Below are 25,908 nucleotides of genomic sequence, written 5' to 3' on the forward strand. Positions count from 1 at the left end.
TTCTTTCATACAAATTTTAAAATCAGCTCGTCAGTTCCTCACAACTCACAAAATTAGAACTTTCAGTGGAATACCATTAAATTTGTAGATTAATTCTGAGGAAAATTAATGTATTTGTGTATTATTACTCTATCCATGAATATGATATATGGCTTTATTTATATCTTATGTACTTGAATAGAATTTTTAAATTTTCTTGGTAAAGATCTAATGGGTTTATTGGTTAATTTTTAGACACTAACTGCGTTGCTATTTAAATGAAACCTTATTTACATTTAATGTTACTTTGTATTTAAGTTTCTAGTTAGTCACTGCTGGTGTAGGAAAACATGAATAATTTTTCTTTAATTGGCATTTTGGCATGCAACTTTGTTGGACATGTTATTGGGACGTCAAACCACCTGCTGTTTGTCGTCTCCCTCTATCAAAGATTGGCAAGGAAGACTACTACTTCCTCAGCTCCCAAAGGCTCAGCAGTGAGTAAGCAGTGTGTGAATTTGGAGATCTCTCTCAGACTTGCCACAGTGAAATCACTAAGAATAAAGAGAAGGAGCTCCAAAGCAGAGACCGTGAATTGCAACGCCTGCATAAAGGAGTAAGTGGTCTCGGTGTGAGGCAACAGGGAATGGTGAGGACTGGGGCACAAGGTGTAACTAGAAGGGGCAGACATACTCAGCCTCCACTACTTCTTGCTATGTAGCAATGAAAGTCTAGTTTTCTCACATTGTTAGAGTTTTAAGGAGAAGCTCTAAATCCTTGCTTTTACAATGTTAGAAACTAATTGAGATTTTTAAAAATATTGAGTGGGCCAGAAAAATTGTATCCGTTGGCTACATTTGTTTTGCAATCTACTAGTCCACACCCTTGGTCTAAGAGTGTCCCAAGTGGAGGGGACAATAGGGCAATAACTGATTATCGTCTCTGTCCCCTAGCCTCCATTCCCTTTTTCCATCCCCCTACCCCATGTTGCCTTCACTGTGCAGGGCTCTATTCCACCAGCCTTGGACACCAGCCTTGTGGGAAGATGGTTTAGAACTTAGGGAGAGAAGGTCGAGGCTTGAGAAGGTGTGGGCTGGACCCAGATCCTACAGCCTTGGGACCTCCCCAGAGAGCGGAAGTCTCAGATGGGACAGGAATTGACAGTTGGGCTACCAGCTTCACCTGAAGTGGTTTGGGCCTGGAACCACACCGGCACTTCCTGACTGCATTTAAAGAAGAGCAGTGTTTGGACAGCCATCTCTGATCAGCGTGGCTTCCACGCATGAGCCCATGTTCTGGACCTGAGCCAGCCTTCCACAGTGTCTTAAGTTGCTGGTCAGGGCTGAATGGTGTCCCTTGCACCCACCCTGCCGAATTCATATGTTAAAGTCCTAACCTCGAATATCTCAGAATGTGACTCTGTTTGAGGATAGAGCTTTTAAGGAGGTAATTAAGGCAAAATGAGGTCATATGTGTGTGCCTTAGTCCAATATGACTGGTGTCTTTGTAAGAAAAGATTAGGACACAGACACAGAGGGAAGACCCTGTGAAGACACTGAGAGATGACAGCCATCTTATAGATGGCCGGGGAGAGAAGACTTAGCAGGAACCAACCCTACTGACACCTTGATCTTGGACTTCCAGCATCCAGAATTGTGAGAAAATAAATTTCTGTTGTTTAAACCACCTGGTATATGGCACTTTGCTATGGCAGGCCCAGCAAACTAGTACATTTAGGAAATTCAGGTACAGAGTTGGGTGTGAAGGCTTATTGGGATCAGTGTTAGGAAATCTTAGAAGAATGAGATGAAGGCAGAATTGGGCAGAGTGAGAAGCTGGACTGCAATGAGGTTGCAACGAAGGTGAAGTTCTGGAGCCGGGATGTCCTTCAGGGCTGTTCCAAATTGAGGAAAGGGACCTTTGCTTTCCTACATCAGTCATTCTCAAGGTGAAGGGGTGTGACTTTGCTCCCAAGGGAATATTTGGCAGCGTGTGGAGACAGTTTTGGCTGTCATGCTGGAGTGGGGGGATGTCCGCTCCTGACACCCAGGAGGTAGAGGTTAAGGATGCTGCTTCCCATTCTACAATGCACAAGGCAGTCACCCCCTTCCACAAAGAACCATCCAGCCCGCATGTCAGCAGTGCTGAGACCGAGAAATCCCGCCTCCATCAACATGTCGACAACCACTGGCACGGGCTGCTCTGGCAAGGGCATGACCTTGGGCAGGTCTCCGCAGCCGAGGCCCATTCCCAGGGAGGGGCGTAGCTGTGAGCTCTCAGTATTCTGTGTTCTCAGCAGCGGGGAGATGGGTGTGTTTGACATGAAGAGAGGATCTGGGCAGAGCAAAGTGTCCACTCTCTGAACCCTCAGATTTCTCTAATAAAAATCCCAACCAACCGTGTTCCCGGCCCTGTCCTGGAAGCTTTACATATGTTATCTGACTGAAGCCTCGGGAGAAGCCCAAGAGGTGGGTTTTATAAGCCCATTTTACAGTCCTCTGCTCTGCCAGCTGAGCTGTCGAAGGGACTGTCAGCCCAATTTATAGCACAGGAACCTGAGACTCACAGAGGGTTACCCGCTTACCCAAGGTTACCGAGCTACTGAGTTACAGGCTCAGAATCTGAATCCAGGACTGTGAGCCTCCAAAGTCTGGCTCTTTTGCAAGCAGGGAGGACGACATTTGCTAAAATGAGAGCAGCACACGTAGGAGAAAGAGGATGAACCAAAGGCTTAACCTGTAATTAAGATAAAACCCGGCATCAGAGCAGCACAAAGTCCTGAAACAAGGTCTGACACTGCACAAACATCACGGGGCCAGACCCCGAGCTCAGGATACCTGGAGCGGAGCCTCCTGCCACCTTTGTGTGCACAAACATTAATGGGTTACCAGAAATAATCCCCCTCAGAAGGAGAACTTTTATTTTTGTGGCCCCAAGGAGAAAGCATGGACCTCAGGACTTTGTAGGATGACAGAAACTACGAAAAAGAAGAAAAAAGCCACTTCCCAGTAGTCAACTGTATAAAAATAATTTTATTTACTACTGTAAATAAAGTAGTGCAAAGAGTAGTTTGGACCCACAATATTGCATTACTGATTTATTTACTACCTTAGCAGCATATAGTATACAGACACTCTGCTCTTCCTCTTACACACACACACACACACACACACACACACACACACACACACACACATAGACTCAGGCAGGCATAAGGGGTGGGGATGACACTATGAGCTAAAGGCTTGCTTTCCGCATATTCCGTTGCTGCCAGTCTATTCTAATGGGTAATTCATGGAGAAGACTACACTTAAATACTAAGAATCTCCTAAATGTTATTTCATGGATTGTAGTTGAAACGTAAAAGATATCCAACAACATCATTAAATGATTTGGAAGCACTAGGACCCTAGAAAAATTCAAGGAGAAAAATGTAAACCAATTTACAAAGCCATCGCCTTCCCTGCCTTTCCAGCCATAAACTATTTATTTCAAGGTGCCTTATAACTGCTGGGTCTTGGAAGTCAAAGAAAACTCTGTCAGTTCAGCTTTGAGGCAAACACAGGTACCAACATATCACCTAGCTTGTAGAGAAGTCTCAGTTTTCTGTTCTCATTTTCAATAAAAGGGAATGAACGATGCACTAAGATTCTTAAAATACATCTTAGTGTGTGAGAATCCAGATATGCCACAGGGCAAACTGTGACTCCTAGTACACACAATCACAGGGACGAGAGTCTGTGATGCCCCAGTAACCTGCCCCCCCCCCCCCACATCCCACGATCAAGACGTTCCTTACGTGTGTTTGGTAGCCTTTGGTATAACCACTGCCTGCTCTGGGTACTTCCTTATAATTTGATTTTTTTAAAAAACGACACCAAGTGCAAACTTCGCATCCAGTTGACAAGACATTTAAGGTGTTTATCAGGGTAATGCCCTGACCCCAGCTTTCCCATGCCAGCCGTTTAAAGGATTCTCTCTCATCTGGAGAGACCTGGAGTGCACAGTTCACCCACGTGGCTCCGGGTTATTAGAGACCGTGGGCTGGTCCCGGTCAGAGGCATCTGCAGCTGGAGTCACAGCTGGGCTTGCAGCGGACGCGGTGGGGTCTGCGGAGGCGTGAGCTGGTGTTGGAGAACTGCTGGCTGCAGAGACACATGTACAACAGGTGCTGAGTATTCGAAACAGCGCACGCAGGACACACAACAACACCTAGACTCTGGCAAGCCAGGAGGAGATGCCTCCAGTCCGGTGACCCTGGCGCTAAGTAGACAGGCAACTTTGGACCCATTATCTAGGTTTTCTGGACTTTGGTGTACCCTCCTATACAATGACAGGTTGGAATGGATATGCAAGGATTTCTGATGCTTCTGATATCCTGAGAGTCTAAGCTATTATTAATACATGTATACCGTGACATCCAGATAAATATTTTAATTTAAACAAACAAATAACCCTTTGATTTATGTCATGAGCTGTGGTTATATCTTTTTTCCCTGCAATGTCAATGGAATTCCTACAATGCAAGCTATGAATTATACCAGTCAATTAGGAGCATTGGTTTTATTCACATTCTTATTCTATTTGATGATGTACCAAATTTGGTTTAAATTATTTTATTTAAATAAATGTGTATACATTTTGGAAAACATAATTACTAGGTTTAATTCTGTATCAATCTACCTTTAGTAAGGAGGCCGGACCATCAACTTTAGGGAAGCTTAAGGTTTAATATTTTATGTAGTTTTCAAATGGGGGCAATTTTGCCTCCCAGGGGACAGTTGGCAGTGTCTGGAGACATTTTTTGGTTGTCACCACCCTGGTGGGGGAGGTGCTGCTGCCGTGTAGTGGGTCAAGGCCAGGGAAGCTGCTAAGCATCCTACAATGCACAGGACAGTACAGGCCCCGACAGAAAGAACAATCCAGCTCCAAATGTCACCAGCGCTGAGGCTGATACACCTGCTTTACGTACTGAGACTGAGACACATCCCGGTTAAGACTCTAGGCTCTGGAGCCTGCCTGCTCTGCCCTTTAACAGCGGTGTGGCCTTGGACAAGTTACCTGCCTTCCTTCTGCTTCCAAAAAGTGGAGAAAATAAAAATGTCTAGACCTCCTTGAGTTGTTGTAAGAGTTAAACGAGTTAATGAACATAAAGGGCTTAGAACAGTGTCTGACATGGGTGAGTACTCAACAAATGTTAGCTACTACCACTAGTGACCTGGTTTCCCATGGGGAAATGTGTTAAGATTTATTAATTTCAGGTGCATGGCTTATAGGACTGATAAGAGTCGGTACATCTATTTCTGGAATGCCTAAAGTTCTCTTTTAGGCCTGAGTACCCTAAGAAAACAGCATAAACTTTAAAAACAGAGAGACCAGGAGTCAAATAGCTCTGACATTCAGCAGCTGGGGGATCTTGGGCAAGTTCCTTAACTTCTCTGAGCTGTAGTTTCTTCATCTGTGAAATGGGGATAACAATTTGCAGGGTTGCATGATGTATGGTTAGCTCAGAGGCCATAGTTTGTGCTACAATTGTTAGTTTGCCTTTGAGCAGCAATCTTAATTAACCTCAGCAATATTTTAGTCTCACACAATTTTCAGGTGGGGCTATTTTTAAAGGTTCCCAAATGTCCATCCTGAAATGTACAGACTTTAAGAAGATGCCGCTGCATGCTGACAATCCAACTTCTAGATAAAAACCCTCTAAGAGTTCCACCTCCACACACCTATAGTCAGCCCAAGAGAACATTCTACAAAGTTCAGGAATGGGCCCTCAAAACTGGCTGTCCTGCATATGTGTTCAGGAATTCTCTTTAGGGTCCCTTTCCAATATCTACAGAGGATGTTGTAGACTCAGAGACTATTCTGAAAGGACAGTGTGGGAAGGGTCGGATGTTGTAGAATGACGTGACGTTTCTAGGGTCATGAAAGCTATCCCTGTTGTAGGTGATCCTGTCACTAGAGGCCCAGCAATGCGGAAAGAACATTTCACCGCAGTCAGGAGACTTGGTCTAGGCAAGTCCCATCTGCCGCTAGCAGGTGACCTCGGGACAGATACTGGATGGCAGACATTTCGGTTCTAAAACGCTTGAATCTCCTGGGCCTCAGTTTCCTCATAGGGGAATTGAGGGTCTTGAATTAGAAAGTGTGCAAACCCCCTTTGATCCTGAGATTTATCTTTCCGACGATCTCTGAGGAAGTTAATAAAGTACTAAGGCATGTATTTTCAAGCTCAGGGAATGTTTAAATCACCATGGTAACAAGATAAATCAGCAATCAGTTTTCTGATTAGAAAAAAAAAAAGCACCAGTGTGTAAATGTAGAAGGAATGCATAATTAGCGTTGCCACCATTTAAATCTTCTGGTAAGAGCATAATAAAAATGCGTGATGTTTCTACAGTAAATTTGTCATTATCCGTGTGAGAACTCTCCCCCTTCCACTGGGGGTTTGCAATCACTGCAAAAGCCGCCCCCCCACGGCCCATCCTAATTTTAAAGTGGCCTCTTTGTCTCTGCTCACCTGGAATATGTGTTAATTTTATTACTAGACAAGAATCAAGGTAGCCAGGAAAATAAGCGTGCTGTTTAAAAAATTACAGAGTATATTGCAGAGCCAAATAGAGGTGATTTGTGGATTACTTGCTGCCTGGGGCATCATTTTCTGTACATTAGTAAGAATGATCAAGAGCCGGCCCAAACCACAGCCCACGGGCCAAATGCAGCCGCTGCCTGCCTTTGTGTAGCTCATGATCTAAAAATGGGTTTTACATGTTTACATGGCTAACAAAAATCAAAAGAAGAATATTCACAACATGAAAAATATATGAAATTCTCAAGTAGTTCTTCTGGAGTAGTTATATATATATATATATATATATATATATATATGAAATTCAAATTGTGTGTCCATAGTAAAGTTATATATATATATATATGAAATTCAAATTGTGTGTCCATAGTAAAGTTTTATTAGAAACCTAGCCACAATGGCTGCTCTCGAGCTAAGAAGGCACAGTTGAATAGTTGTGACAGAAATGGCCCCAAAAGCCCAAAATGTTTATTACCTGGCCCTTTACAGAAAAAGTTTGTGGGCCCCTGTTGTGGACCATTGTAGGAAAAACATCTGCTTACAATTGACCAGATGAGAGTACAAAAGAAAGAAAAATGTGACAGAAAATATTGGGTTAATCTTGAAATGGCAGAATGTTTGCAAAGATGAGAAGCCATAGAAAAGCCCTAGAAATGGTATGCTATGGATAAGACCTAGCCTACTTCATTTGAGCCTCTGGGCCTAGTGGGGCCCAGTACAGGTGTAAGATTTGCATCACTGAACCATTTCTTGTTTTTTTTCCTTTTTCTTTCTTTCTTTTTTTTTTTTCTGAGATGGGGTCTTGCTATGTTGCCCAGGCTGGTCTCAAAGTCCTGGCCTCAAGTGATCCTCCCTCCTCAGTCTCCCAAAGTGGTAGGATTTAGGATTACAGGTATGCACCTCCATACCTGGCCGAAACATTTCTTACGAGTGGCCATACTGCTAAGTGCCAAGTGTAATGAGATAGGACCAGAGTACAACCTCACCATTAAATCTCTCTGACAGTAAGGCTACTGCTTTTTTCATGAGCACCGCTTTGTGACATTTTACTGTAATTTTAGTAGAAACCTCATTAACTAGAAATGCAGAAGACAGGAAAAGAGTAGGAAAAGGATTAATGAATCTTGTTCATATCATCTTACTCTTTTCAAATGAATGCTAGGCTAACCACTTAGCTGGAAGGGATGCATTGGCTTAAATTATGAATGTATTGACTAGACTCACGTTGGTTTAAAAGGTTACCCAGTTGTACCCTGGAGCTGGTAGTTCTGCAGATCTTGCTCTGTAGTGTATATTCTACTGAGACGTAAAGTTGGCGCTAACACAAGCAAGGCAGGGCTCTTTCTTTGAAATGGTGACTTCAATTTTCTCCCTCTGTTCTTCCCTTTCCCTGCCTTCAGTCGGCTGGTCAGGCTCCATGGTTTTTTTTCTTTGGTCTCAGGGGAGTTTTGTAGAAGGGCAGAAGTGGAAATGGCTCCAGACATACTTTACTTTGGGATTTTTTTGTTTCTCAAAAGTCTGATCCATTAAGGCAATTATGTTTGGTGTCCTTGACCAAGAGGGGAGAGGGAGAGTGCTTTTGAGATGCAACGGGCAGGAAGAGGAGCTTTCTGCAGTCTGGGAAAGTGGCCGAGCCTGTCTGTGGGCAGTACCCGCAGCGGGGCCCTTACCTTTCTGCTTCAGCAATCTCAGAAATGAACACCGGCGAGAAAAAAGGCTACTGGTGCCGGCATTGGCAACGATGACGGAGCTCCCAGGTGACCCAGAAGCCGCAAAGCCAATAACCTGGAGGGACAGCCTAGGCCCAGGGTGATGTGTGTTCTGCTATGAGACTGGTGACTCTGAGTGACCTAGGGCCACCCATTGCACCACCTTGGGAGGCATTAGCCTCAAGAATGACTGAGCTGCCTGGAACACGAGCAGGAGTCAAGAACAAGTTCCCTTGAAGGACATAAAAGTGCCATACAATATTTTTTGTTCACTATCTTGGTACTTTTGATAGATTTGTGGATGTCTCTGTTTAGATGCTTTAAAAAAGAGTTTTATGTTTTAGAAAGAGTCTAACAGCATAGAAAAGCATGTGAGGCGCTGGTCATTAAGTCTGTTACTTACTGAAGTAAACCAAGCTATTTAAGTGCAGGCGCTACCTGGTGTCAGCGTGTTTTAATCACAGGTAAGATGCCCCGGACGGAGGCCTTGGGAGCTACCAGCTGGCATCTGTGGTGCTCAAACACTTTCAATTGTGTTGTCTTGTTTGCTTCTCTCAACTACGACAGGCCATAGGTGTCCTATTATTTCCGCTCTTTTACAGAAGAGGAAACTGAGGCACAGACAGGCTCCCTCCTTTGTCCAAGGTCACACAGCCAGTGGCAGCGCCGGCATCTCGGCAGCCCGACTCCCGCGCCGGTGATGGTAACTACCGTCCGCACTGCCAGCCTTCCGAACGCAGGACAATTGAATGTGGCAAATGCCGTGACGTGTTGGCCATATATCACCGAGCTTATAAACTCAGGAGGAAAATGAAGGTAGTTGGAGCTGAACGCAAAATGGATGGACAGCTCAATTGAAAGGCTTGACTATAAATCATTAATTTTTTTAAAAAACTGACTGGAAAAAAATGCAAATTACAAAATGACAAAGCTCCCCAACTTATAGCAACAATCCTCACCCAAAGCTGCTGATGGGAGGCTCCTAGCTTTTAAATCCATTTCCTCTGCTTACACTGTCACTCAGCACCCAGAGTTCGTTACTGCACTTGCTTTACAGCACCCCGGCCACACAAGCACCTACCGCCGTCTCCCCCGCTCCGTGGGACAGGCCCCAGAACCTCGCACTCCAGTTTATCAGGGAGACTTCGGCCTCTGAGCATCCCCCTGCAGGGGCCCCCCCACCTCCTCTGGGCCTCGGTGTCTGACTCACATCCCAGTAGTCACCTGCTCCACTGCGCTGACTGACAGAGTGCCTCCTTATTTCAGCATTATTAACAAATTGGCACTTACGATGAGGATTTTAAAAAAGATAAAACATAATTTCCTACATGTTGCAACTCTTAGCATTAGTTCTTTTTTCCTTGTCTTTTCTTTTTTTTTTTTTTTTTAAAGGCAAGGTCTCAGCCTGTCACCCAGGCTGTAGTGTGCAGTGGTGTCATCATAGCTCACTGCAGCCTCAAACTCCTGGGCTCAAGCCATCCTCCTGTCTCAGCCTCCCAAGTAGCTGGGACTACAGGTGTGTGCCATCACATCCAGCTAATTTTTTTACTTTTTGTAGGGACGAGGTCTTGCTATGTTGCCCAAGCTGGTCTTGAAATCTTGGCCTCAAGAGATCCTCCTGCCTCGGCCTCCCAAAGTGCTGGGATTCCATGTGTGAGCCACTGTGCTTGGCCTTTATTATTAGTTTTAACAGGCATGGTGGGTACCAACATGAGGGCATGCTTTGGAAATGTGTGGAGACTTTATTTTTTTTACTTCTAGGCTCTTCCTACTCAAAATATGGTCTATCGCATAGGCATCGCCTAGAAGATTGTTAGAAATGTGGAATCTCAGCCCCGACCCCAGGCTTCCTGGACCAGAATTTGCATTTAATAAAATTCTGGAATGATTCATGTGCACATTAGAATTAAGATGCACTGGGCTAAAATTTACATATTGAAATCAACATTATTTTATTATAATTGGTTTCTTTTTATTACTCCTTTATATTGCTGTTAGAGCACTGTATTGATTTTTTAAAAAATGTGTGTAGGTGGGTTAATTATCATGAATTTCATTTCAAGGTTCTAAAAAATGTGTTATACAATATTTCTTAGGTGAGGGGGCGATGGGTTTCAGACAGATGACAACCGCTGGCTTAAAGTATTTTGATTCTGAAAAAAAAGTTTGAAATTTTGCCATCCTACATCCTTTCTAGGCTTTTATTTCTCTATTTCGGTGGGCAACTTCACTCTCCATTTCCTCATTTGTAAAATGAAGGGCATAGAGTTAAATAATTTTTAAGGTCCTGTCCAGACGTAGCCATCTCCAGGTTAGTGGAAAGGGAAGGAGGTATGTGCCGGAAGAAGCAAATGAAAAAGTTTGGGGAAACAAAGAAAATGCGTGGGGAAAGAACCATGGGGACCATGGGGACACAGAAGGGAAGAACACATCACAGGACGGGAGGGACACAGAGACAAGAACGCAAAGGGACTGACAATGCAGCCGTGAAGACAGGGAAGAGGTGACTTCTGATCAAAGCACTTGTACCCGCCCATGAATTTTCACGGCTACCAGCTGGCATAAAATCATAAAGACAAATTTCGGCTCCTCTAATGGAATTGCATTTGTAATAATGATAACAATATTTCTACAGAGTAAAAAATGACAAAGATAATTTGAAATGGAAAACACTGACAAGATGCAAAATAAATGTCTCTACCTGGCAACAAATTTAGGGACGGGACAGAATTTGCATGAGGGAAATTTATTAACTGGCAGACTACGGGCGTCAAGCCTGGAATGTTGTGATGGTTCCCTGTTAGCCTCCTCAGGTAAATCAGAGGGAAATGCTTCCGTAATAGCTTCTCCCAACGGTGACTTCCTTGTCGCCGTGGAAGAGAAGGGGATGCACACTCCTTTCGTTTTTCATTATCTGCAACATGAATAACAGCTACGCACATGCTCAAATGCCATGTCCACTCCTAATTTATCCATTTGTGAATGTCTCTGGTAGCTTTTGTGAGTTATTACGTCCTTTTGGAGCCGTCCAAGATGGTGGGAGACTAACTTTCCACCCGGAGACGTTTGTGGGCATTTGTGACAGGACTAGAGCCTTGCTCTGACCCAGCTGATGGTCTAGTAGGAGAGATAAACATTGTAGCTAACATTTATTGGGAGGGTTTTATATGCCAGATAAATAGAATAGCTAATATTTAACTACAGTTGTCATTTTGATAACTGTCTTACGTGCACTTTTTTCACTTAACACTTTTTCCATTTCACATCCTGGAAAGTAGCTGCTATTATAACCTCATTTTATTGAGGAAGGTTAAATAACTCACCCTAGTCACAGAGCTAATCAGTAGCCAAGCCTGGATGCTGAGACCAAACGGAAGCCACTGCAGCTCTCATGTCCTTAACTGCTTTTCTACGCTAGCTCAGAAAAGTAGCAGCGATCAGTGGAGACCACGCTAGAGCAAAAGCCCACTTTGTATTCCAGCTCCGTCCCTCCCTTTCAGCCCATGTGCTGGGTACTTTTATTCATTGTGAGTGTTTGTTTGTCCTCTCTGCATCTGATTGCTTGACTGGCATGAACGTGAAGATTTCACGCTGCAGGGGGCTTTGGGGCTGGGTTTTCAGGCTCACAGAGGTAGAATTTTGATAGAAGATGAATTTTCTTTCTTTTTTTTTTTTTTTATAAAATATCCTTTTCTATCTTGCATTTGGATTCAGTTGGAATAGAAGATGACTTTTCAATGGGAGAAGTAAGAAGAGTTCAGTTTCTTAAGTTCTTTTAAGAAAATCCTTACTTGGAAAAATACGATTACTTTGCGGTCTCCCACCAGCCAGGGTTCTGACACCCCCCCGTCCCCGGAGGAACCCCCACCCAGGGGAGGGACACCCTAAAGATGGCAAGCAGAACCACCAAGGGCGTGCGGAGGGAGAGTGTAATCTTTCCGGTAAAGAATCCCTGCTTTTTTATATGGCCTTGTTTTTTTTATAAGTCTTTACCTGAGACAGACTGCAAGTACTGCACAGTCCAGGTGATCAGTACAGACAGCAGGAAGGTTCCCAGCAAGTAGATCTGCAAACATCCGAAGCACGTGTCAGATGACTGACAAGGGGCAGGGACCACAGGGGTGGGGCTGGGGGGGTCTGACACCCACCAGGGCTGAGTGCAGGACGGCGCCCCAGACGAGCCGCAAGTGAAGGTAGAGCCAGGCCAGGGAGCAGGGGCTGAAGGACTCCTCGTTGCTGCGGCTCCAGCACCTGCAGACAAAGCCCAGGACACCGTGACGTGCCGGCCAGCTTCGGTGGCACGACTCATGATTGGTATTTTCAGATCCTCAAACCTACGTTCTTCTGCTTTTGGACAAAAGGGCACACTTGAGACGCGAGACAAAGAAATAAAGCCAGTGCTAAAGTGGTTTGGCCTGACCTGAAATTCTAGGATCCGAGCAGAAATCTCAGAAGAAAGGTCAGTCCTATCTATCCTTAATTAAAAGTCAAGGAACTCTGAAGCACAGGGCCAGACAGAACAATATTTCTGTCTGAGTGTGTGTCCAAAGTCCAGACGTAGAATATCTGTCTATCAGAAAAGCATGTTTTATTTTTTCCACTCTCATAGAAATTCTTGGTCAGCACTTGAACGTCAGGTCAAGTATCTTCAATATATTGAGCCTCAGATACTAAATAAGGGAAGTGGCTGAGTGTTCTCTAATAGAAGCAGTTTCTGGGTCCTTTTTATAACAATTGACATTACAAAATAAGGGTAAGAATCACTTTAACCAAGAAGCAAACACCACCCACTTGGGTTCCCCCGGATTCCACAGCACTACAGAGGCTCCAAGCTCACCTTTCGTATAGTTCCTGGAGAATGGAGATGTTATTAGAATGGATAGTTGAGTCAATTTCCAAGAAATCCAAAATATGGTGTGGGATTATAGCACCTTCCTCAATTAGCAGGGCCAGGTTAAAAAATCCCTAAAAACAAGCCACAAACCAAACTCATCAACTCCTTGTAATAAAACCCAGACACATACCCTTCATCAGAATGTAAACTTTTACAACCTCTAAATTTTTTTTTTCCTGTCTCTAGATCCAGATGGTTTTGTCATCTTCATTGATGAATTGTTTCCCTAAATATATGCATCTGAGAAATTTATTTGCAAGAGAACCAGGAGGCTTTCAGAGGATGCTGGGTCCCATCTGCTCAGAAGCCAGTCAACCGGGAGATTCGTCCTTTCTTGCTCATTCTCTCAAAACAGAACTTGCTGGAAAACGTGCCCTTGTATCGTCAACAAAACCAGAACACCGAGTCGAAGGCAATGTCCATCACTTACAGACTATGCCCTAGGTTGCCATCACCCAGTCAGACATCTGACAAAAGGTTTTTGTGGCTGAGTGTGTGTCCCATGACTGTCATTCCAGGGCAAAGTGTCTCCCTTATGCACAGAATAATGTCTGGGCATTTGCCTCGGCTTTCCTAGGTCACAATTGCTCTTGGCCCAGATCTCCACCTCTTCTCCCACCTCTTCCTCCAGCATCTCGTTCTTGACTCTCAGAAGTGGGACCTACCTTATTGGGCTATATGGATCCAATAAAATGACACAGTTAAAGGGCCTGATCTTTAATAGAGGATGGACACTATTGGACTACCTGGAGGAAATGCACTCTCCACCACGAGCTAAGAAACAAGCAAAAACCAATGTGGTACTTACCATTAGGGCTTTACAAATTAAACTGAATTGTTGCCCTTCAAACAATCCACAATCATGGGTTAATGGCTTACATCCTCCCTCTGACCTTGCCTTTCAGTTGCCATTGACAACAATCTAAGTGAAAATCACCGTCTACCAGGTTGTGCACTCCAGAATTCTCACAACCATCTTAGGTAGCAGCTAACATTTTCTGAGTGCTTGCTGTATGCAAGGCATTGTTCTGTTTTTATACATATGTTCATTTACTTCTCATAACAATAAATTGATATAGGTACTATTATCTTCCCTATTTTATAGATAAGGAAACTGAGGCACAGAGAGGTTAAGGAACTTGCCCAAGGTCACACAGCTGGAAGGGTGGCAGAACTGGGATTTAAACACAAGCAGACAGGATCCAAAGTCTCAAACCTTAACCTCCACCATCGTGCCAAATAACCTCTAAATAGATGAAAGTGTTAAGTATCTTCAAGATGCGTGCGCGCGCACACACACACACATACACACACACACACACACACCAGCAGAAAATGAAATACTTCTTCACTCTTTGAAAGGAAGGCACTATTAAAACTTGAGATAATTAAAAAGGAAAAAAATGACTTTATAAAATTTTAAAGTCTCTGATCAATGGAATAACAAGATTAAAATAAGTGGGAAAACAGACTAGGGGAATATTTGTATGCAATGTACTAGCTTAAGGTTCATTATCTACTAGGCAAATATATGAAGAACTAATTATGATTTGAATTTTAAAAAACATCAAAACTTCAATAAATAAACAGGCAAAGAACAAGAATAGAGAATTTACATAAAAAATATCAAAAGTAAATTATCATAAACAAGTATATATAAAAGTGTTCATCCTTGCTAGTAATTAAATAAATGCAAGTAAAACCAATAAGGAAGTATCAACTTCTCATTATTCAATTAGTAAAATTAAATCATAAAAACATCCAGTGCTGACAAGATTTCAATCATCTTCCTCTATCTACTTAACCACTGCTCGGTGAGGTATTAATTGGAAAACCCTTTCAGAAAGCAAATTGGCAATACACCACCGTGCAGTCATAAAACCATTTAGACGGCTTGACTCAGTAATCCTATGTTTCAGATTATAAGTATTCAAACAAAGAAAAAAGATGGAAGTATGAAAATGTTCATTGTAGCACGGGCTGTAATTGCCACACAATAGGAAACAACCTCCAAGTCTTCCTTGGTAGACTATAAATCACATGAAGGCAAGAATATTATCTGTCGTTTTTATCTCATGCTCCCCCTGCTAAGCATTGTCTAAGCCATGGTAGGATTAGCTAAATAGGTGCTGAAACAATGAATGAATTAGCAAGCAAAGGAATGAGTGCCCACCAATACGGTAAAGCGTAAGATATTACAGTCCATTAGCTCAACAGAATACGGGCAGCTGTTAGAGTAATAATTAAAGAGACCATGCAATAAAATGCACACAGTCCTACAATGAATGATAAGACAGATTTTAAAAGTGGCAGGTACAACATAGATAGTATCACAGACACATCTGCCTGTCGGCAGAGACTACAAGGAAACGTGAGGACATAATGGAGTAAAAGTCCCTGCCATGGGATTAGGGGTGCATTCTTTGATTTTTTTTTTTATTTAAAAATTACCCTTTATTGTACCAGCTGGGCAACAGAGAGAGATCCCCATGTCTACGAAAAAAAGAAAAAAATATTATTCTTCATTGCTTTTGTAACATTGTCTTCCCAAAAAATAAAAACCAAAATTGAAAAAAAATTATCCAGGCCTAATTGTAAAAGACAGGAGATATCATCTAAGAGAGTTTGTTTCTACAGAAAATCCCTTTAGGAGCAACTCCTACTTCATTCCGGAAGAAATAATAATAGAATTCATCATGTTCATTGAGTATACCCAGCATTGGGCTCAGAGCTTTATACCGAACGTCTCATTTAATCCTCACAACCTATAAGGTAGATGCTATTATTACCCCTGTTAACAGATGAGCAAATGGACACGCAGAGATTTAGTGACTCGCCATGCACAAAGAGCTATGGAGTGAGAGGACCTGGGATTTTAATCCAGGTCCATAACTGCTCTGATACAGTACCTCCATTAAAAAAAAAGATAAGACTCAGGTAGGAATGAGTTTCCAAATTCTGCTCTTTGTTCAGATTCTAAAGCACAACACCAGAAACTTGTTGCATAAAGACGGTGACAATAATTCCAACATCACAAAAACGACCCTGAGAGCCTTGCAGTAGAATTTCAATTAGCTAATGTAGAAGGAACAAGGGAAACAGAGAATCGTCATTAGAACACCACAGCAATAACTGTTGCAGGCAAGATCTGTTAAAATTTGTGGGTAAAAGTTTGAGAGACAAGAGATCTGAGTAGTTTCAGACTATCTCCCTAAGGCATCTACAAACAAGAAAGGGAAAAATACTGACTTTACCGTGGAGAAACCACCCTAACCAAGCGATTGAGCTTGACCTTGCCAGTAATAAGACACACTGGCATCACGTGCCCCCGCCTGACTCAACGTACTGAGGACACAGCGCCTCTACAGCATTCTTGCCCCAAATGCATAACTTCAATCTGTTCATTGGAAAACAGAAGATTTAGACCCAAATCAGGGGACATTTATAGACTACCCAACCAATACTCTCCAAAACTATCATGGGTCATGAGGATAAGAAAAGACTGAGGAACTGTCATAGATTGGTGAAGACTGGAAAGAAATATGACAACTAAATATAATGTGGGATCCTGGGTTGGATCCTGCAACAGAAAAAGGACATTAGTGGAAAAACTGGTGAAATCCACATAAAGTCTGAAGTGTAGTTAATAATACCAACCCAACATTCATTTCTTAGTTTGACAGTTGGCATTGTGTTTATAAAAGATGTTAACTTTAGAGTAAACTGAGCAAAAGGTATATAGGAACTGCCAACTCTTTCTGCAACTTTTCTATAAATCTAAAATCATTTCAAAGTAAGAAACTTCAAATAAAAGTCACTGAGAGAAAAGCTGTCTCACGGACGTACGCATTGGTCTAGCCGTACAAGCAAACCACTTCGTATTACTGGCACACTTCTAATTTCTGAAGTTTCTACCTGGTGAGTTAGTCTGACAGAATCTGGCAGAAACACTCTCAGGTTAGGAGCCAGAGACTGGGTTTAGGCTCTGGCTGCTTTGCTTACTACTTGATTTTTTGGCCTTAAATAATTTATTACCTTATTGTATCTTTGACTATAAGCTGGGTATACTAGTCCCCACCCCCCACCGGATTGTATGAGAATGGCATGAGGAGCACAGTGGATTTTCAGCGAAGGTCACCATTATGGCTAGTGTCCTCACGGGGCTGTTGCGTAGGGTGTGTGACAAGGATGAACCATGCCTTGCAGACTGTGCGGTGTGTGCAGACAGAAAGGATTATTAGGACCCCAGGCCTGACACGCTCACAGATGGGCATCCCCACGAGCTGGTTTGCTGCTGTTTACCTGGGAGTCCCCGTCCAGCGCTGCTTGGGCATACATCTGCACGGACAGCTCCAGGTCCTGGGACTGGTTTTGGTGGCCATAGTAGTAAAGGTCTCCCATTTTCAAATACGCTGCAGGACACAAAGCACAGAGGCATCTGTCGAGTGGTTTTATTTCAGACTTTCATTTCAAATCATTGGCCCACTCACGCGACTGAGCATTTTGCCTACTAGAATCTGAACACAGAACATCTTTCTGTTTCCTTGGCATGTCAAGAGGAAAAAAAACAGTTTTGCCCTGAGCACCCCTATTTCTAGACACATTTTCCCTTCTGCCAAGTAACTCTCCTAGACAGCTGTTGCAGACTCTCAGTCCGCAACCTCACAGCCCCATCAGCCAAGGCTGTTGTGGGCCCTTTATTTCACATCTGAAATTTTGCTGCCCATGTTCGATGTCTCTTATGGGTATCTCTTGGTTTTAGCCACATATTTTATTTTTCCTCGGAGAAAAAAACTTGTGTTTAAGAGTGTATGCATCACTCAATGTCCAATCAGAAAAACAAAAATCCATTTCAGGTAGTTCAAAAGAGGGATTTTATCATGGGAAAGTAGTTACTAGGGTGTTGGAAGAGCTGAAAAGACAAATAGAAAACAACAGGTAACCCAGAGATCAGCAACGAGGAAGCCACTATTATCCCGAGGTCTGGGGAACCAGAGAGTGGGTGTAATGTTACCAGAGCCCAGAGCCTCATGGGAGCTGAAGCCAAAGAGGGTGGAGTTGCCAGGCAGGGGCTGGGACCACGGAAATGCCGCCACTGCCAGAGACACAGTTCAAAGCAGGGAGAAGGGGAGAAATACTAATACTTGGGCTTCTTCTCCCGTCCTGCAGTCTTCTGCCAGTGCCTCCTGTTGGCTGAAACTAACCAGAAGCTAGTGGGCAGAGGGGTCTGGGAACTGCAGCACCCGGAGGCAGCCCCTACAATGCAGAGCACAGCGGAGGAAGCCCAGAGCACATCTGAGGGCAAAAAGGCGAACGACTGGCCCAGGGAATCGCTCCGTCATAGCTTTCTCTTTTGAACTCTCATTGACTCGGAAGAAATGATGGGTTCGAGCACACAACAGGGCAGTGGGTGAGGAGAGTGCCTTGCGGGAGGCTGAGAGCAGAATTCACTTTCTTTCCTAATTGCTTAGAAATACCACACTTCACACGAAGCTGTTAGATGTTCCCTGTTACTAAAGACTGAAAGCCGCTAATGCTTCAATTTTGCACCCGTTTTTTCTCTATACATACCAAATGAAGGAGCATCGATTTGAAAAACAGAGAAATTATAGTATCTCCAAACACAATTAACACCCAAGTATCTCCTGGCAAGATCCTAAGGGGTAAAGGGGAGAGAAAGTTAATTCATTAATATTTTGGCCAAGTGACCAATTTTGCCTCTGTAAAACCCAATTCATTATCCTTAACCTCAGAGCTTCTACTCGGAGAAGAATACATTTACTTACTGGCCTCTCTTCACAGATGTGTGCTAAATTTGTCTGTGACACTTCAATTCCAGTTTCTGCTGCTAAAACATAATACAGCAAAGCTTCATGCCTAAAAATAGATGATTAATAATAAATTTCATATAGTGGCTCTTACTAATATTCACAGAGAGCTTTATATTCAAACATAAGAGGGCACAAAATAAGCAGTTTTTTTTTAAAACCACAAAATCATGAGTTGTTTTTTTTTTTTAAATAAATACTGTTAAAAATACTGCATGCACTGATTTATTTTCTATCTTAAAGGCTGAACTCACAGACAAGGCTGGGGAGCTAGCTGATGCAACAGCTACCTCTACTGGCTGAGTGGTGTGTCGGTGCTGGCTACTAGTCTTCAGTCCTCGAATCCTTCTTCCATCCTCACTTAGAGGAGATAAGTGGTATTAAGAAAAACCCATGTCCTTTAGAGACCTCTGTTTTATGAAAGGTTTTATAGGGCTTACGATTCTGAACAAGCTTAATTAAAGCTGAGCTTTTGTTGTGCATTAGAAGTTTGGCAAAGGAGAGGGAGTTTACAAGGGGCTTGACCAATGGCCAAAACATATTTGAAACAATAAATATTCGACACCACTAGTAATTGAATAATTGCAAAATAATGAGTGTCCACTTTACATCTGTTGAAAGAGTGGCACAAGATTCATATATGGAATAATGGCAAGGGCTTGGGGAAATGGACATATTCCTACAGCCATTGCCAGTTCGAGGGCCAATTAATGAGATGGTTCTGGAGGACAGGAGGGGAAAGTCTTAAAAACGCATATACCATTCAGCCCTGCAGGTCTCCCTTGGGGGTGGTTATTCTAAAGAAACAATCAGAGACATGTGCAAAGATTCCACTGCCACAGAGTTCATGGTAGAGCTGTTTACGTGAACTTCAAAGCTGGGAAGAACTTAAATATCTGAAAAACCAGTGATTAGTTAAATTAACCCATGGTGCAGCCACTTTCAGATGTGGCCATTAAAAATGATGCGTGGAAGAGTGTTCAAAAACACAGAAAAATTTTTATGCAAAATTTTCCATTCAGTGGGGAAAAAAAAGCAGAGTATAAAACAATGCCTCCCATTTTGCAAAACAAAAATAAAGCTGAACACACACGTACACACATACATGTATGCATATATGCCAAGAAAAAAAAATTTAAAAACTATCTACCAAGATGCTAATAATATGTATCTCTGTGTCGTGAGGGTGCAAGTAATTTTTATTTCCTTCTTTTTACTTATCTGATTTCCTCAATTTTCTATGTTACCCCGTTTAAGAGTAAAAATCTATTTTAACCATAAGTACTTGTTCCTAAAGCATTTTTTTTTTCATTTTAAGTAGTTGATATTAATAACTTCTTAATTTTAGCTCCACCTAGGAACTGATGTAGGGAAGGGTGGGGGAAGATCGGGTGAGGATGAATAAGGGAAGAAGATTCTGAAATCGTCTTTGCTAAACTGCTAAAAGCAGCTCCTGGCAGACCATCCCTTGGAGACGGAGAGAGGTGTTGGGGATCAAATTAGGACAGCCAGACCTTCAGTCAGACATGCTGCCGGTCACGGGCCCCATGGCTGCTGAGTGAGCCAATTCTCAGCCTCCGCGATACCTAAGGCAGCTGACCAATTAGCCATGACTCATGCTAAAGCGAGACGAGGTCGGCTAAGCAGTGTCCCCTGCAGAGGCAGCCAGATAACAAGCCTGCAGGTGCAGCTGCAACAACAACGCAAAAGACACTGGGGATTTTCTAACAAAGCCGCAAAAATCAGGTTTGGTTGCAAGAATTCTCATGGCAGACCCAAGACCCCAGACAGAGGGCCTGCAAGGGAGGCCCAGTGGAAAGTCCCCATCATTTTGCAACAAGGTCCTGTTCCTACGGTCTTATAATCTCAAGTGTCATCAGAGACGCTCAGGCTTATGCCAGCACCTCAGTTTCCACCAAGGATGGATAAGGGAAGGAGATGGTGTAGACCTGCAACCCAAGGTCAAATATCATGCCAGCACCTTCTACCGCCACAACTGGCTGCCATGTGGCTCATGTTACTAAAATGTAATAAAATGAGTTTCTCTTGCACAGTAGAAAACCAGTAGGCTGGCTGTTAGAATTGGGGGTGGAGGGAATGCAGGTTGACACTCTCTGTAAGAACACTCACTACGATAAAGTTCATAAAGAAAATATCCTGTCTCTAAAGTCACCTTGGTGGTGGAGGGAAGAAAGAAACAAGTTGTATAGAAGACTTCTACTGTCAAATTATCATATAAACCAGGAGGAAATGTCATAGCATTCTCAAGCATTTCCATTGAGGAAGCACTGAAATCCATCAAAAAGAGACGTCTAAAAAAGTACTTGATGTCCACAGAAGCACTAAACAGAAATCCCCAGAAACTCTGTTTTCCATCTTGCAGAATCAATCCCCAGACATCTGTGCACCCCGAGACCACCATTATCTACTTTCAGATACTGATGTGTGAGCTCCAGGTAGGGGCTGGAGCGGACTTTCTCAGCTTATTGAAACTTATGAGACACGATGCCTCTGCAGAAACCCTACCCACACTTAGCCTCCCAGCACTGGGCTTTCACTTAACTGTGTTTCAACAGAAACATCTGAAGTACTTATTACAGACATTTCTACACTTAAATTCATGGAACAAACATTTACTCAGCATTTGCCAACTGCAGGAAGCCCAAAGACAAGCCACAAAACTACTGTCTTTCCATGAATTTCCTTAAGGTTTAGGAAGTCAACCAGAGCTTCAAGCCTTATTTCCAATGCATTAAAGTGAAATTGTCCCCTAGACAATCGTTTTGACAGGGATGGGGTTGGGTGGGTGCAAGAGAGAAGGGGATTGAGAGAAAAGAAATAGTTTAGGGGCACATTGACTACCCTCCCATTTCAGACTCAGCACATGCATTTCTAGAACTTTTATAATGACACATCTTAATAATCAATCCTTTGGCTGTTTGCTGTGAATTGTGAATTTGAGTACCTCTGAGCAGTTTCTCGATTATATTATTTTCTCTGTGCTTTTTACTGCCAATGCCTGAAGCAGCTCAGATCGGAAGGATAAAAAAAACTTCTAAGGTCTCAGTGGAATTCAGGACCCCTGCTCTATCGCAAAAATGTGAATCTCTTTCAACCGAAACTTCGCATGCCTACTTGTCTTGCCTCGAGCCCGCTATAATCTGGCTAACCTCCTAGGTTAAGTATTTTTGGTATATTTAAGACAAAGGACAATAAAACACATAGCTTGCAGATAAGACACACGTAGGGGGAAGGCAGAGAGAAATGGAACATGACAGCTGGCCTTTCCTTCCCTAACTTCTTCTGGTGCCCGAGGACAGCCTGGGGCATGACAGCATTATCTTCCGTATTGTGCCGATACAGCAAAAAGCCCTTTTCTCAATCATGCTCCTCTTTTAAACCACCCCATATAAGTCTTGAAACACCATAGAAAAGCACAAGCTCATCAAACTGACACATGTAATTTGAAAATAACGTCCAGAATAAATTCACTCACACAAAAATGAAAAAAGGAGATGGACTGGAGACATTGATGGATGAATTTAGTTCTATTACAGCAAAATAGATGGTACCAAAAATCATCACGTTGTGGTGTGAATTGGCCAACACACATATATTATATTTCCTGTTTAACCCCTGGGGAGGGCTGGAGGCTTGGAGAGTGAGAAGAGATAGAAGCATTTTGCCCCAAATATATGTTGACAAAGATTTTCTCACGTAATGGATACTAGATGCTTCTTCCTGTGGATACTGAGATGTCTCAAATCCAGACTGAGACTCATCTTTAACAATACTTAGCATCAGTATCAAGGTTCGCAACATGGAGAAACAGAAATTTATACCTAGTAGCAAGAGAGTAAATTGGTGAAACCACCTAGGAAAACAATTGGTATTGTCTTGTATGGTGGAACATAAGTCCCCACAATGACCCAGAGCCCCACTCCTAAATGTATATGCTAGAGCAACGCTTCCTAGGTGTACCAGGAGATACATAAAAAATGCTCCTGACCACACTGTTCTTAAAAACCAAGAAAAGAAAGAAAGAAAAGAAAAAAGAAAAGAACCCAAACATGCATTAAGAGGAGAATTGGTAAATCAGCTGTGGTCTCTTACAGCAGTAAATATGAATGACCTACAGGTACATGCATCAAAATGTATGAATCTTAGAAACATAATATTCAGTAAAAGAGCAGTTGAAGAATTATATATAATATGATTTTAATAACATAAAGGTCAGAAATAAGCCAAACCAAATCCCTTGCTTAGGAATATATCCATATATAGCAAAACATAAAGAAAGCAAGGGGTGGATCAACCAGAGAATAGGACAAGGGTTACTTCTGGGTACTGGTGGGTGGGGGTGAGATTTAATCTGGGAAGGACATGCAGGGGCTTCAACAGAACTGGCAATGTTCATTTTGTTAAGTAAGGTGGTAGGTTTTTACCTGTTCATTTTATTTTTAGGACTTGGAACTTACAATTATATCACATATTATTTCATATGTATCAACGATTATGATAAAAGAATAGAAAAGACACTCAGCCGGCTCATGCCAGTTCAATGCTCAGCTCCTTTTACCTGGATTTGAACTAGCTCCCCTTGCAGGCTCTCCCTTCTCATCATCATGCACAGCTGTTTGGTTAAGTAGCTTAGAAACAGGATCTGTCACATCACTCTGTCTCCAAAACTATCCATGGCTCCCCACTGCTTCACAAATGTATAACCTGCCATTCAAAATTCCATAAAGTAGCCCTTTTTGGGCTCATTATGTATGACTTTCAAGTCTTACCCTTATGGCAAACTGGATGGCTTAAAATTTTCCAGACTCACCCAGAATTTTCCTATCTCTTTGCTTTTGTTTCTGCAGTTCCCTTCACCATAAACGTTGTTCCCTACATGGCTAAGTGCAAGTTCCTTCCATCCTTCAAGGCCATCTCACCCACTCTGTCCATCACGAAGGCTGTCCGACACTTCCCAAGCCAGGGAGCACCTTCTCCTCCTCAGAATCCACAACGCTCTTTACATACTGCTCATGGCCCTTGAGTTACAGCTGTCCCCTCTATTTGCCTTAGTTCATTCCTTCAGTAGTTTCCGAGCACTCCCTGGTGCCCCCACATGCGGGGCATTGGGATACAAGTCATGGGCCAATTGACTTGTATGGAAATCATGCAAAATTCATGGAAGGATGGAAGGGAGTAAAGAGTTAGGCAGGGTTCCTGGGCAGAGGGAAAAGTGAGTACAGAGGCTCAGAGATCAGACGGAACATGGGCAGAGGAGAAACTGCGTGCAGAACAGATGAGGCGGCAAATTTCCCCAAGCCCCACTTGAGGCGTCCCTGGAGGTGTACAGAAGGCGTCCTGCATTTAGGCGTACTCGGTAAACCTGCTGAACTGAATCAAAACGCACACACAGTGCGGGACACACTTCAGTTCTCCTTCCCTCCCAACAATAACAGCAGAGAAATCCCATGTTGTGACTAAGTATTCTAAGAGAGAGAGCAAGCCGCAAAAATCTTAATTCCTCTAGCCCTTCGTAGCAAATTTTTAAATGTGCTAGCTAAAGTGCTTTGCAATGGTAAATTCAAAAGTAGGCCAAAGAGCTAAGCTTTTTACACTCTCTTTCTGGGAAAAACAGTGTCAGACATCTTGGGGGGGGTATGTGTGTGCAGATGTTTTCACAGGTGTGCTCTCCCTTTGGGAAAACCCCACTTCTATAGCTGAATGTTCAGTTCACCCTAAGAAGTTCTCGGGGAGCAGAGGGTGGGAGGTTGGCAGGATGAGAAGTAGAAAATGAGTTAAAGTCAAATTTGGGCATTTTAGGAACTGAAGTTCGTTCACTTGGGAAACAAGATAAAGCACCACAAAAATTGTAAGGTACATTTACAATTGGGAAACAGTGATTTCCTTAAAAAAATTTCTTTCCAATTGTACAAAATAAAGCCACAGATAATAAACTTTCATAGGAGGATAATAATAAACATTTATATTTGGTGCTTTCTTTCACTGGGCTCATTACCTCCACATGCTCTAATTTAAGATTAAAATCTTGAGATGCTAGTTGTTGGTCGGGTGTGCAGCCATGGACTAAGGGAGAAAATGCATTCTATTAGACTTATATTTTAATTTTTAATTAAGGTTCAGATCAGAGTGTGAGCGATGTTAGGTCTGGCTTAATGTCTTTCAGGCAGCAGACCAAGGGGATAGATGCTGATTTGCATATCTTTTTTAGTTATGACTGAAATACCCAGATCATTTAGGCAATAAACCAGCCAAGGAAATGTGGCCCAAGGGAAAATGAAGATGGAGTGCTAGAACTGACAGAAGAAAACAAAAAACTACTCAGGTAGAGTTTGGAGAGGTGTCCCAAGTAACAACAAACAGGGGGCATTTGTAAGTCCTCATGTGCCATGTCTCATCCCATACAGGACAGGATGAAATTTGCTAACTCCACCAGAAGGTTAGGAAGGGGGGCATCTGTTTGGCTGTGACCCTGGCAGCACTGGTGAGTGACTTCCAGCAATTCCAGGCTCCTAGTCATTGCAGATGTAGTAACATATCTATGGAAAGAGGCACCCTGAGCCTTAAACATACTGATCTCTTTTCTTCCTAGGAACAAGATGGAAATCCTGGACTTCCCGTGGCCTGGCAGTGAGAAGCAGAGGGTCTCACCTAAGATCCCCTGTGCTATCTCCAGACTCTAAAACCAAGAGGAACCGGCTTGAAGGAAAGAGAAGTCAACGTATTTGTGTGTCCCTCAACTTGATGAATGTGGACGCTCCCCCCCCCCACCCCCGAGAACAAATTTTTGTGTATAATTAAACATGGAAATGCTGTTTTCCAATCAACAGCCAATCAGTCTGTGATACTCTGAATATCATTACTGGGAAGCTGTGATTTCCCTGCAAATTG

General features: G+C 42.9%; 1 protein-coding gene across 3 annotated transcripts in view; it reads right to left on the reverse strand.

Moving 5' to 3' along the window:
- Window positions 1–2,991: 2,991 nt before the first annotated feature.
- SEL1L3 (SEL1L family member 3) overlaps window positions 2,992–25,908 on the reverse strand; it is a 105,885-nt gene continuing 82,968 nt past the window's right edge. For 2 of the 3 annotated variants that reach the window (XM_045550469.1, XM_045550471.1), the window contains exons 18-24: window positions 18,958–19,048; window positions 18,743–18,827; window positions 17,474–17,583; window positions 13,115–13,242; window positions 12,426–12,528; window positions 12,271–12,343; window positions 2,992–4,124 (exon numbers count right to left, since the gene is read on the reverse strand). In XM_045550469.1, coding sequence (XP_045406425.1) covers window positions 3,988–4,124; window positions 12,271–12,343; window positions 12,426–12,528; window positions 13,115–13,242; window positions 17,474–17,583; window positions 18,743–18,827; window positions 18,958–19,048 — 727 coding nt within the window. In that variant the 3' untranslated portion in view covers window positions 2,992–3,987. Of the gene's footprint in view, window positions 4,125–12,270; window positions 12,344–12,425; window positions 12,529–12,550; window positions 12,625–13,114; window positions 13,243–17,473; window positions 17,584–18,742; window positions 18,828–18,957; window positions 19,049–25,908 lie in introns of those variants that run through there. The other variant, XM_045550472.1, reaches the window with a different exon arrangement.

The sequence above is a fragment of the Lemur catta genome, chromosome 4 (assembly GCF_020740605.2).
Source record: "Lemur catta isolate mLemCat1 chromosome 4, mLemCat1.pri, whole genome shotgun sequence".
NCBI lineage: Eukaryota > Metazoa > Chordata > Mammalia > Primates > Lemuridae > Lemur > Lemur catta.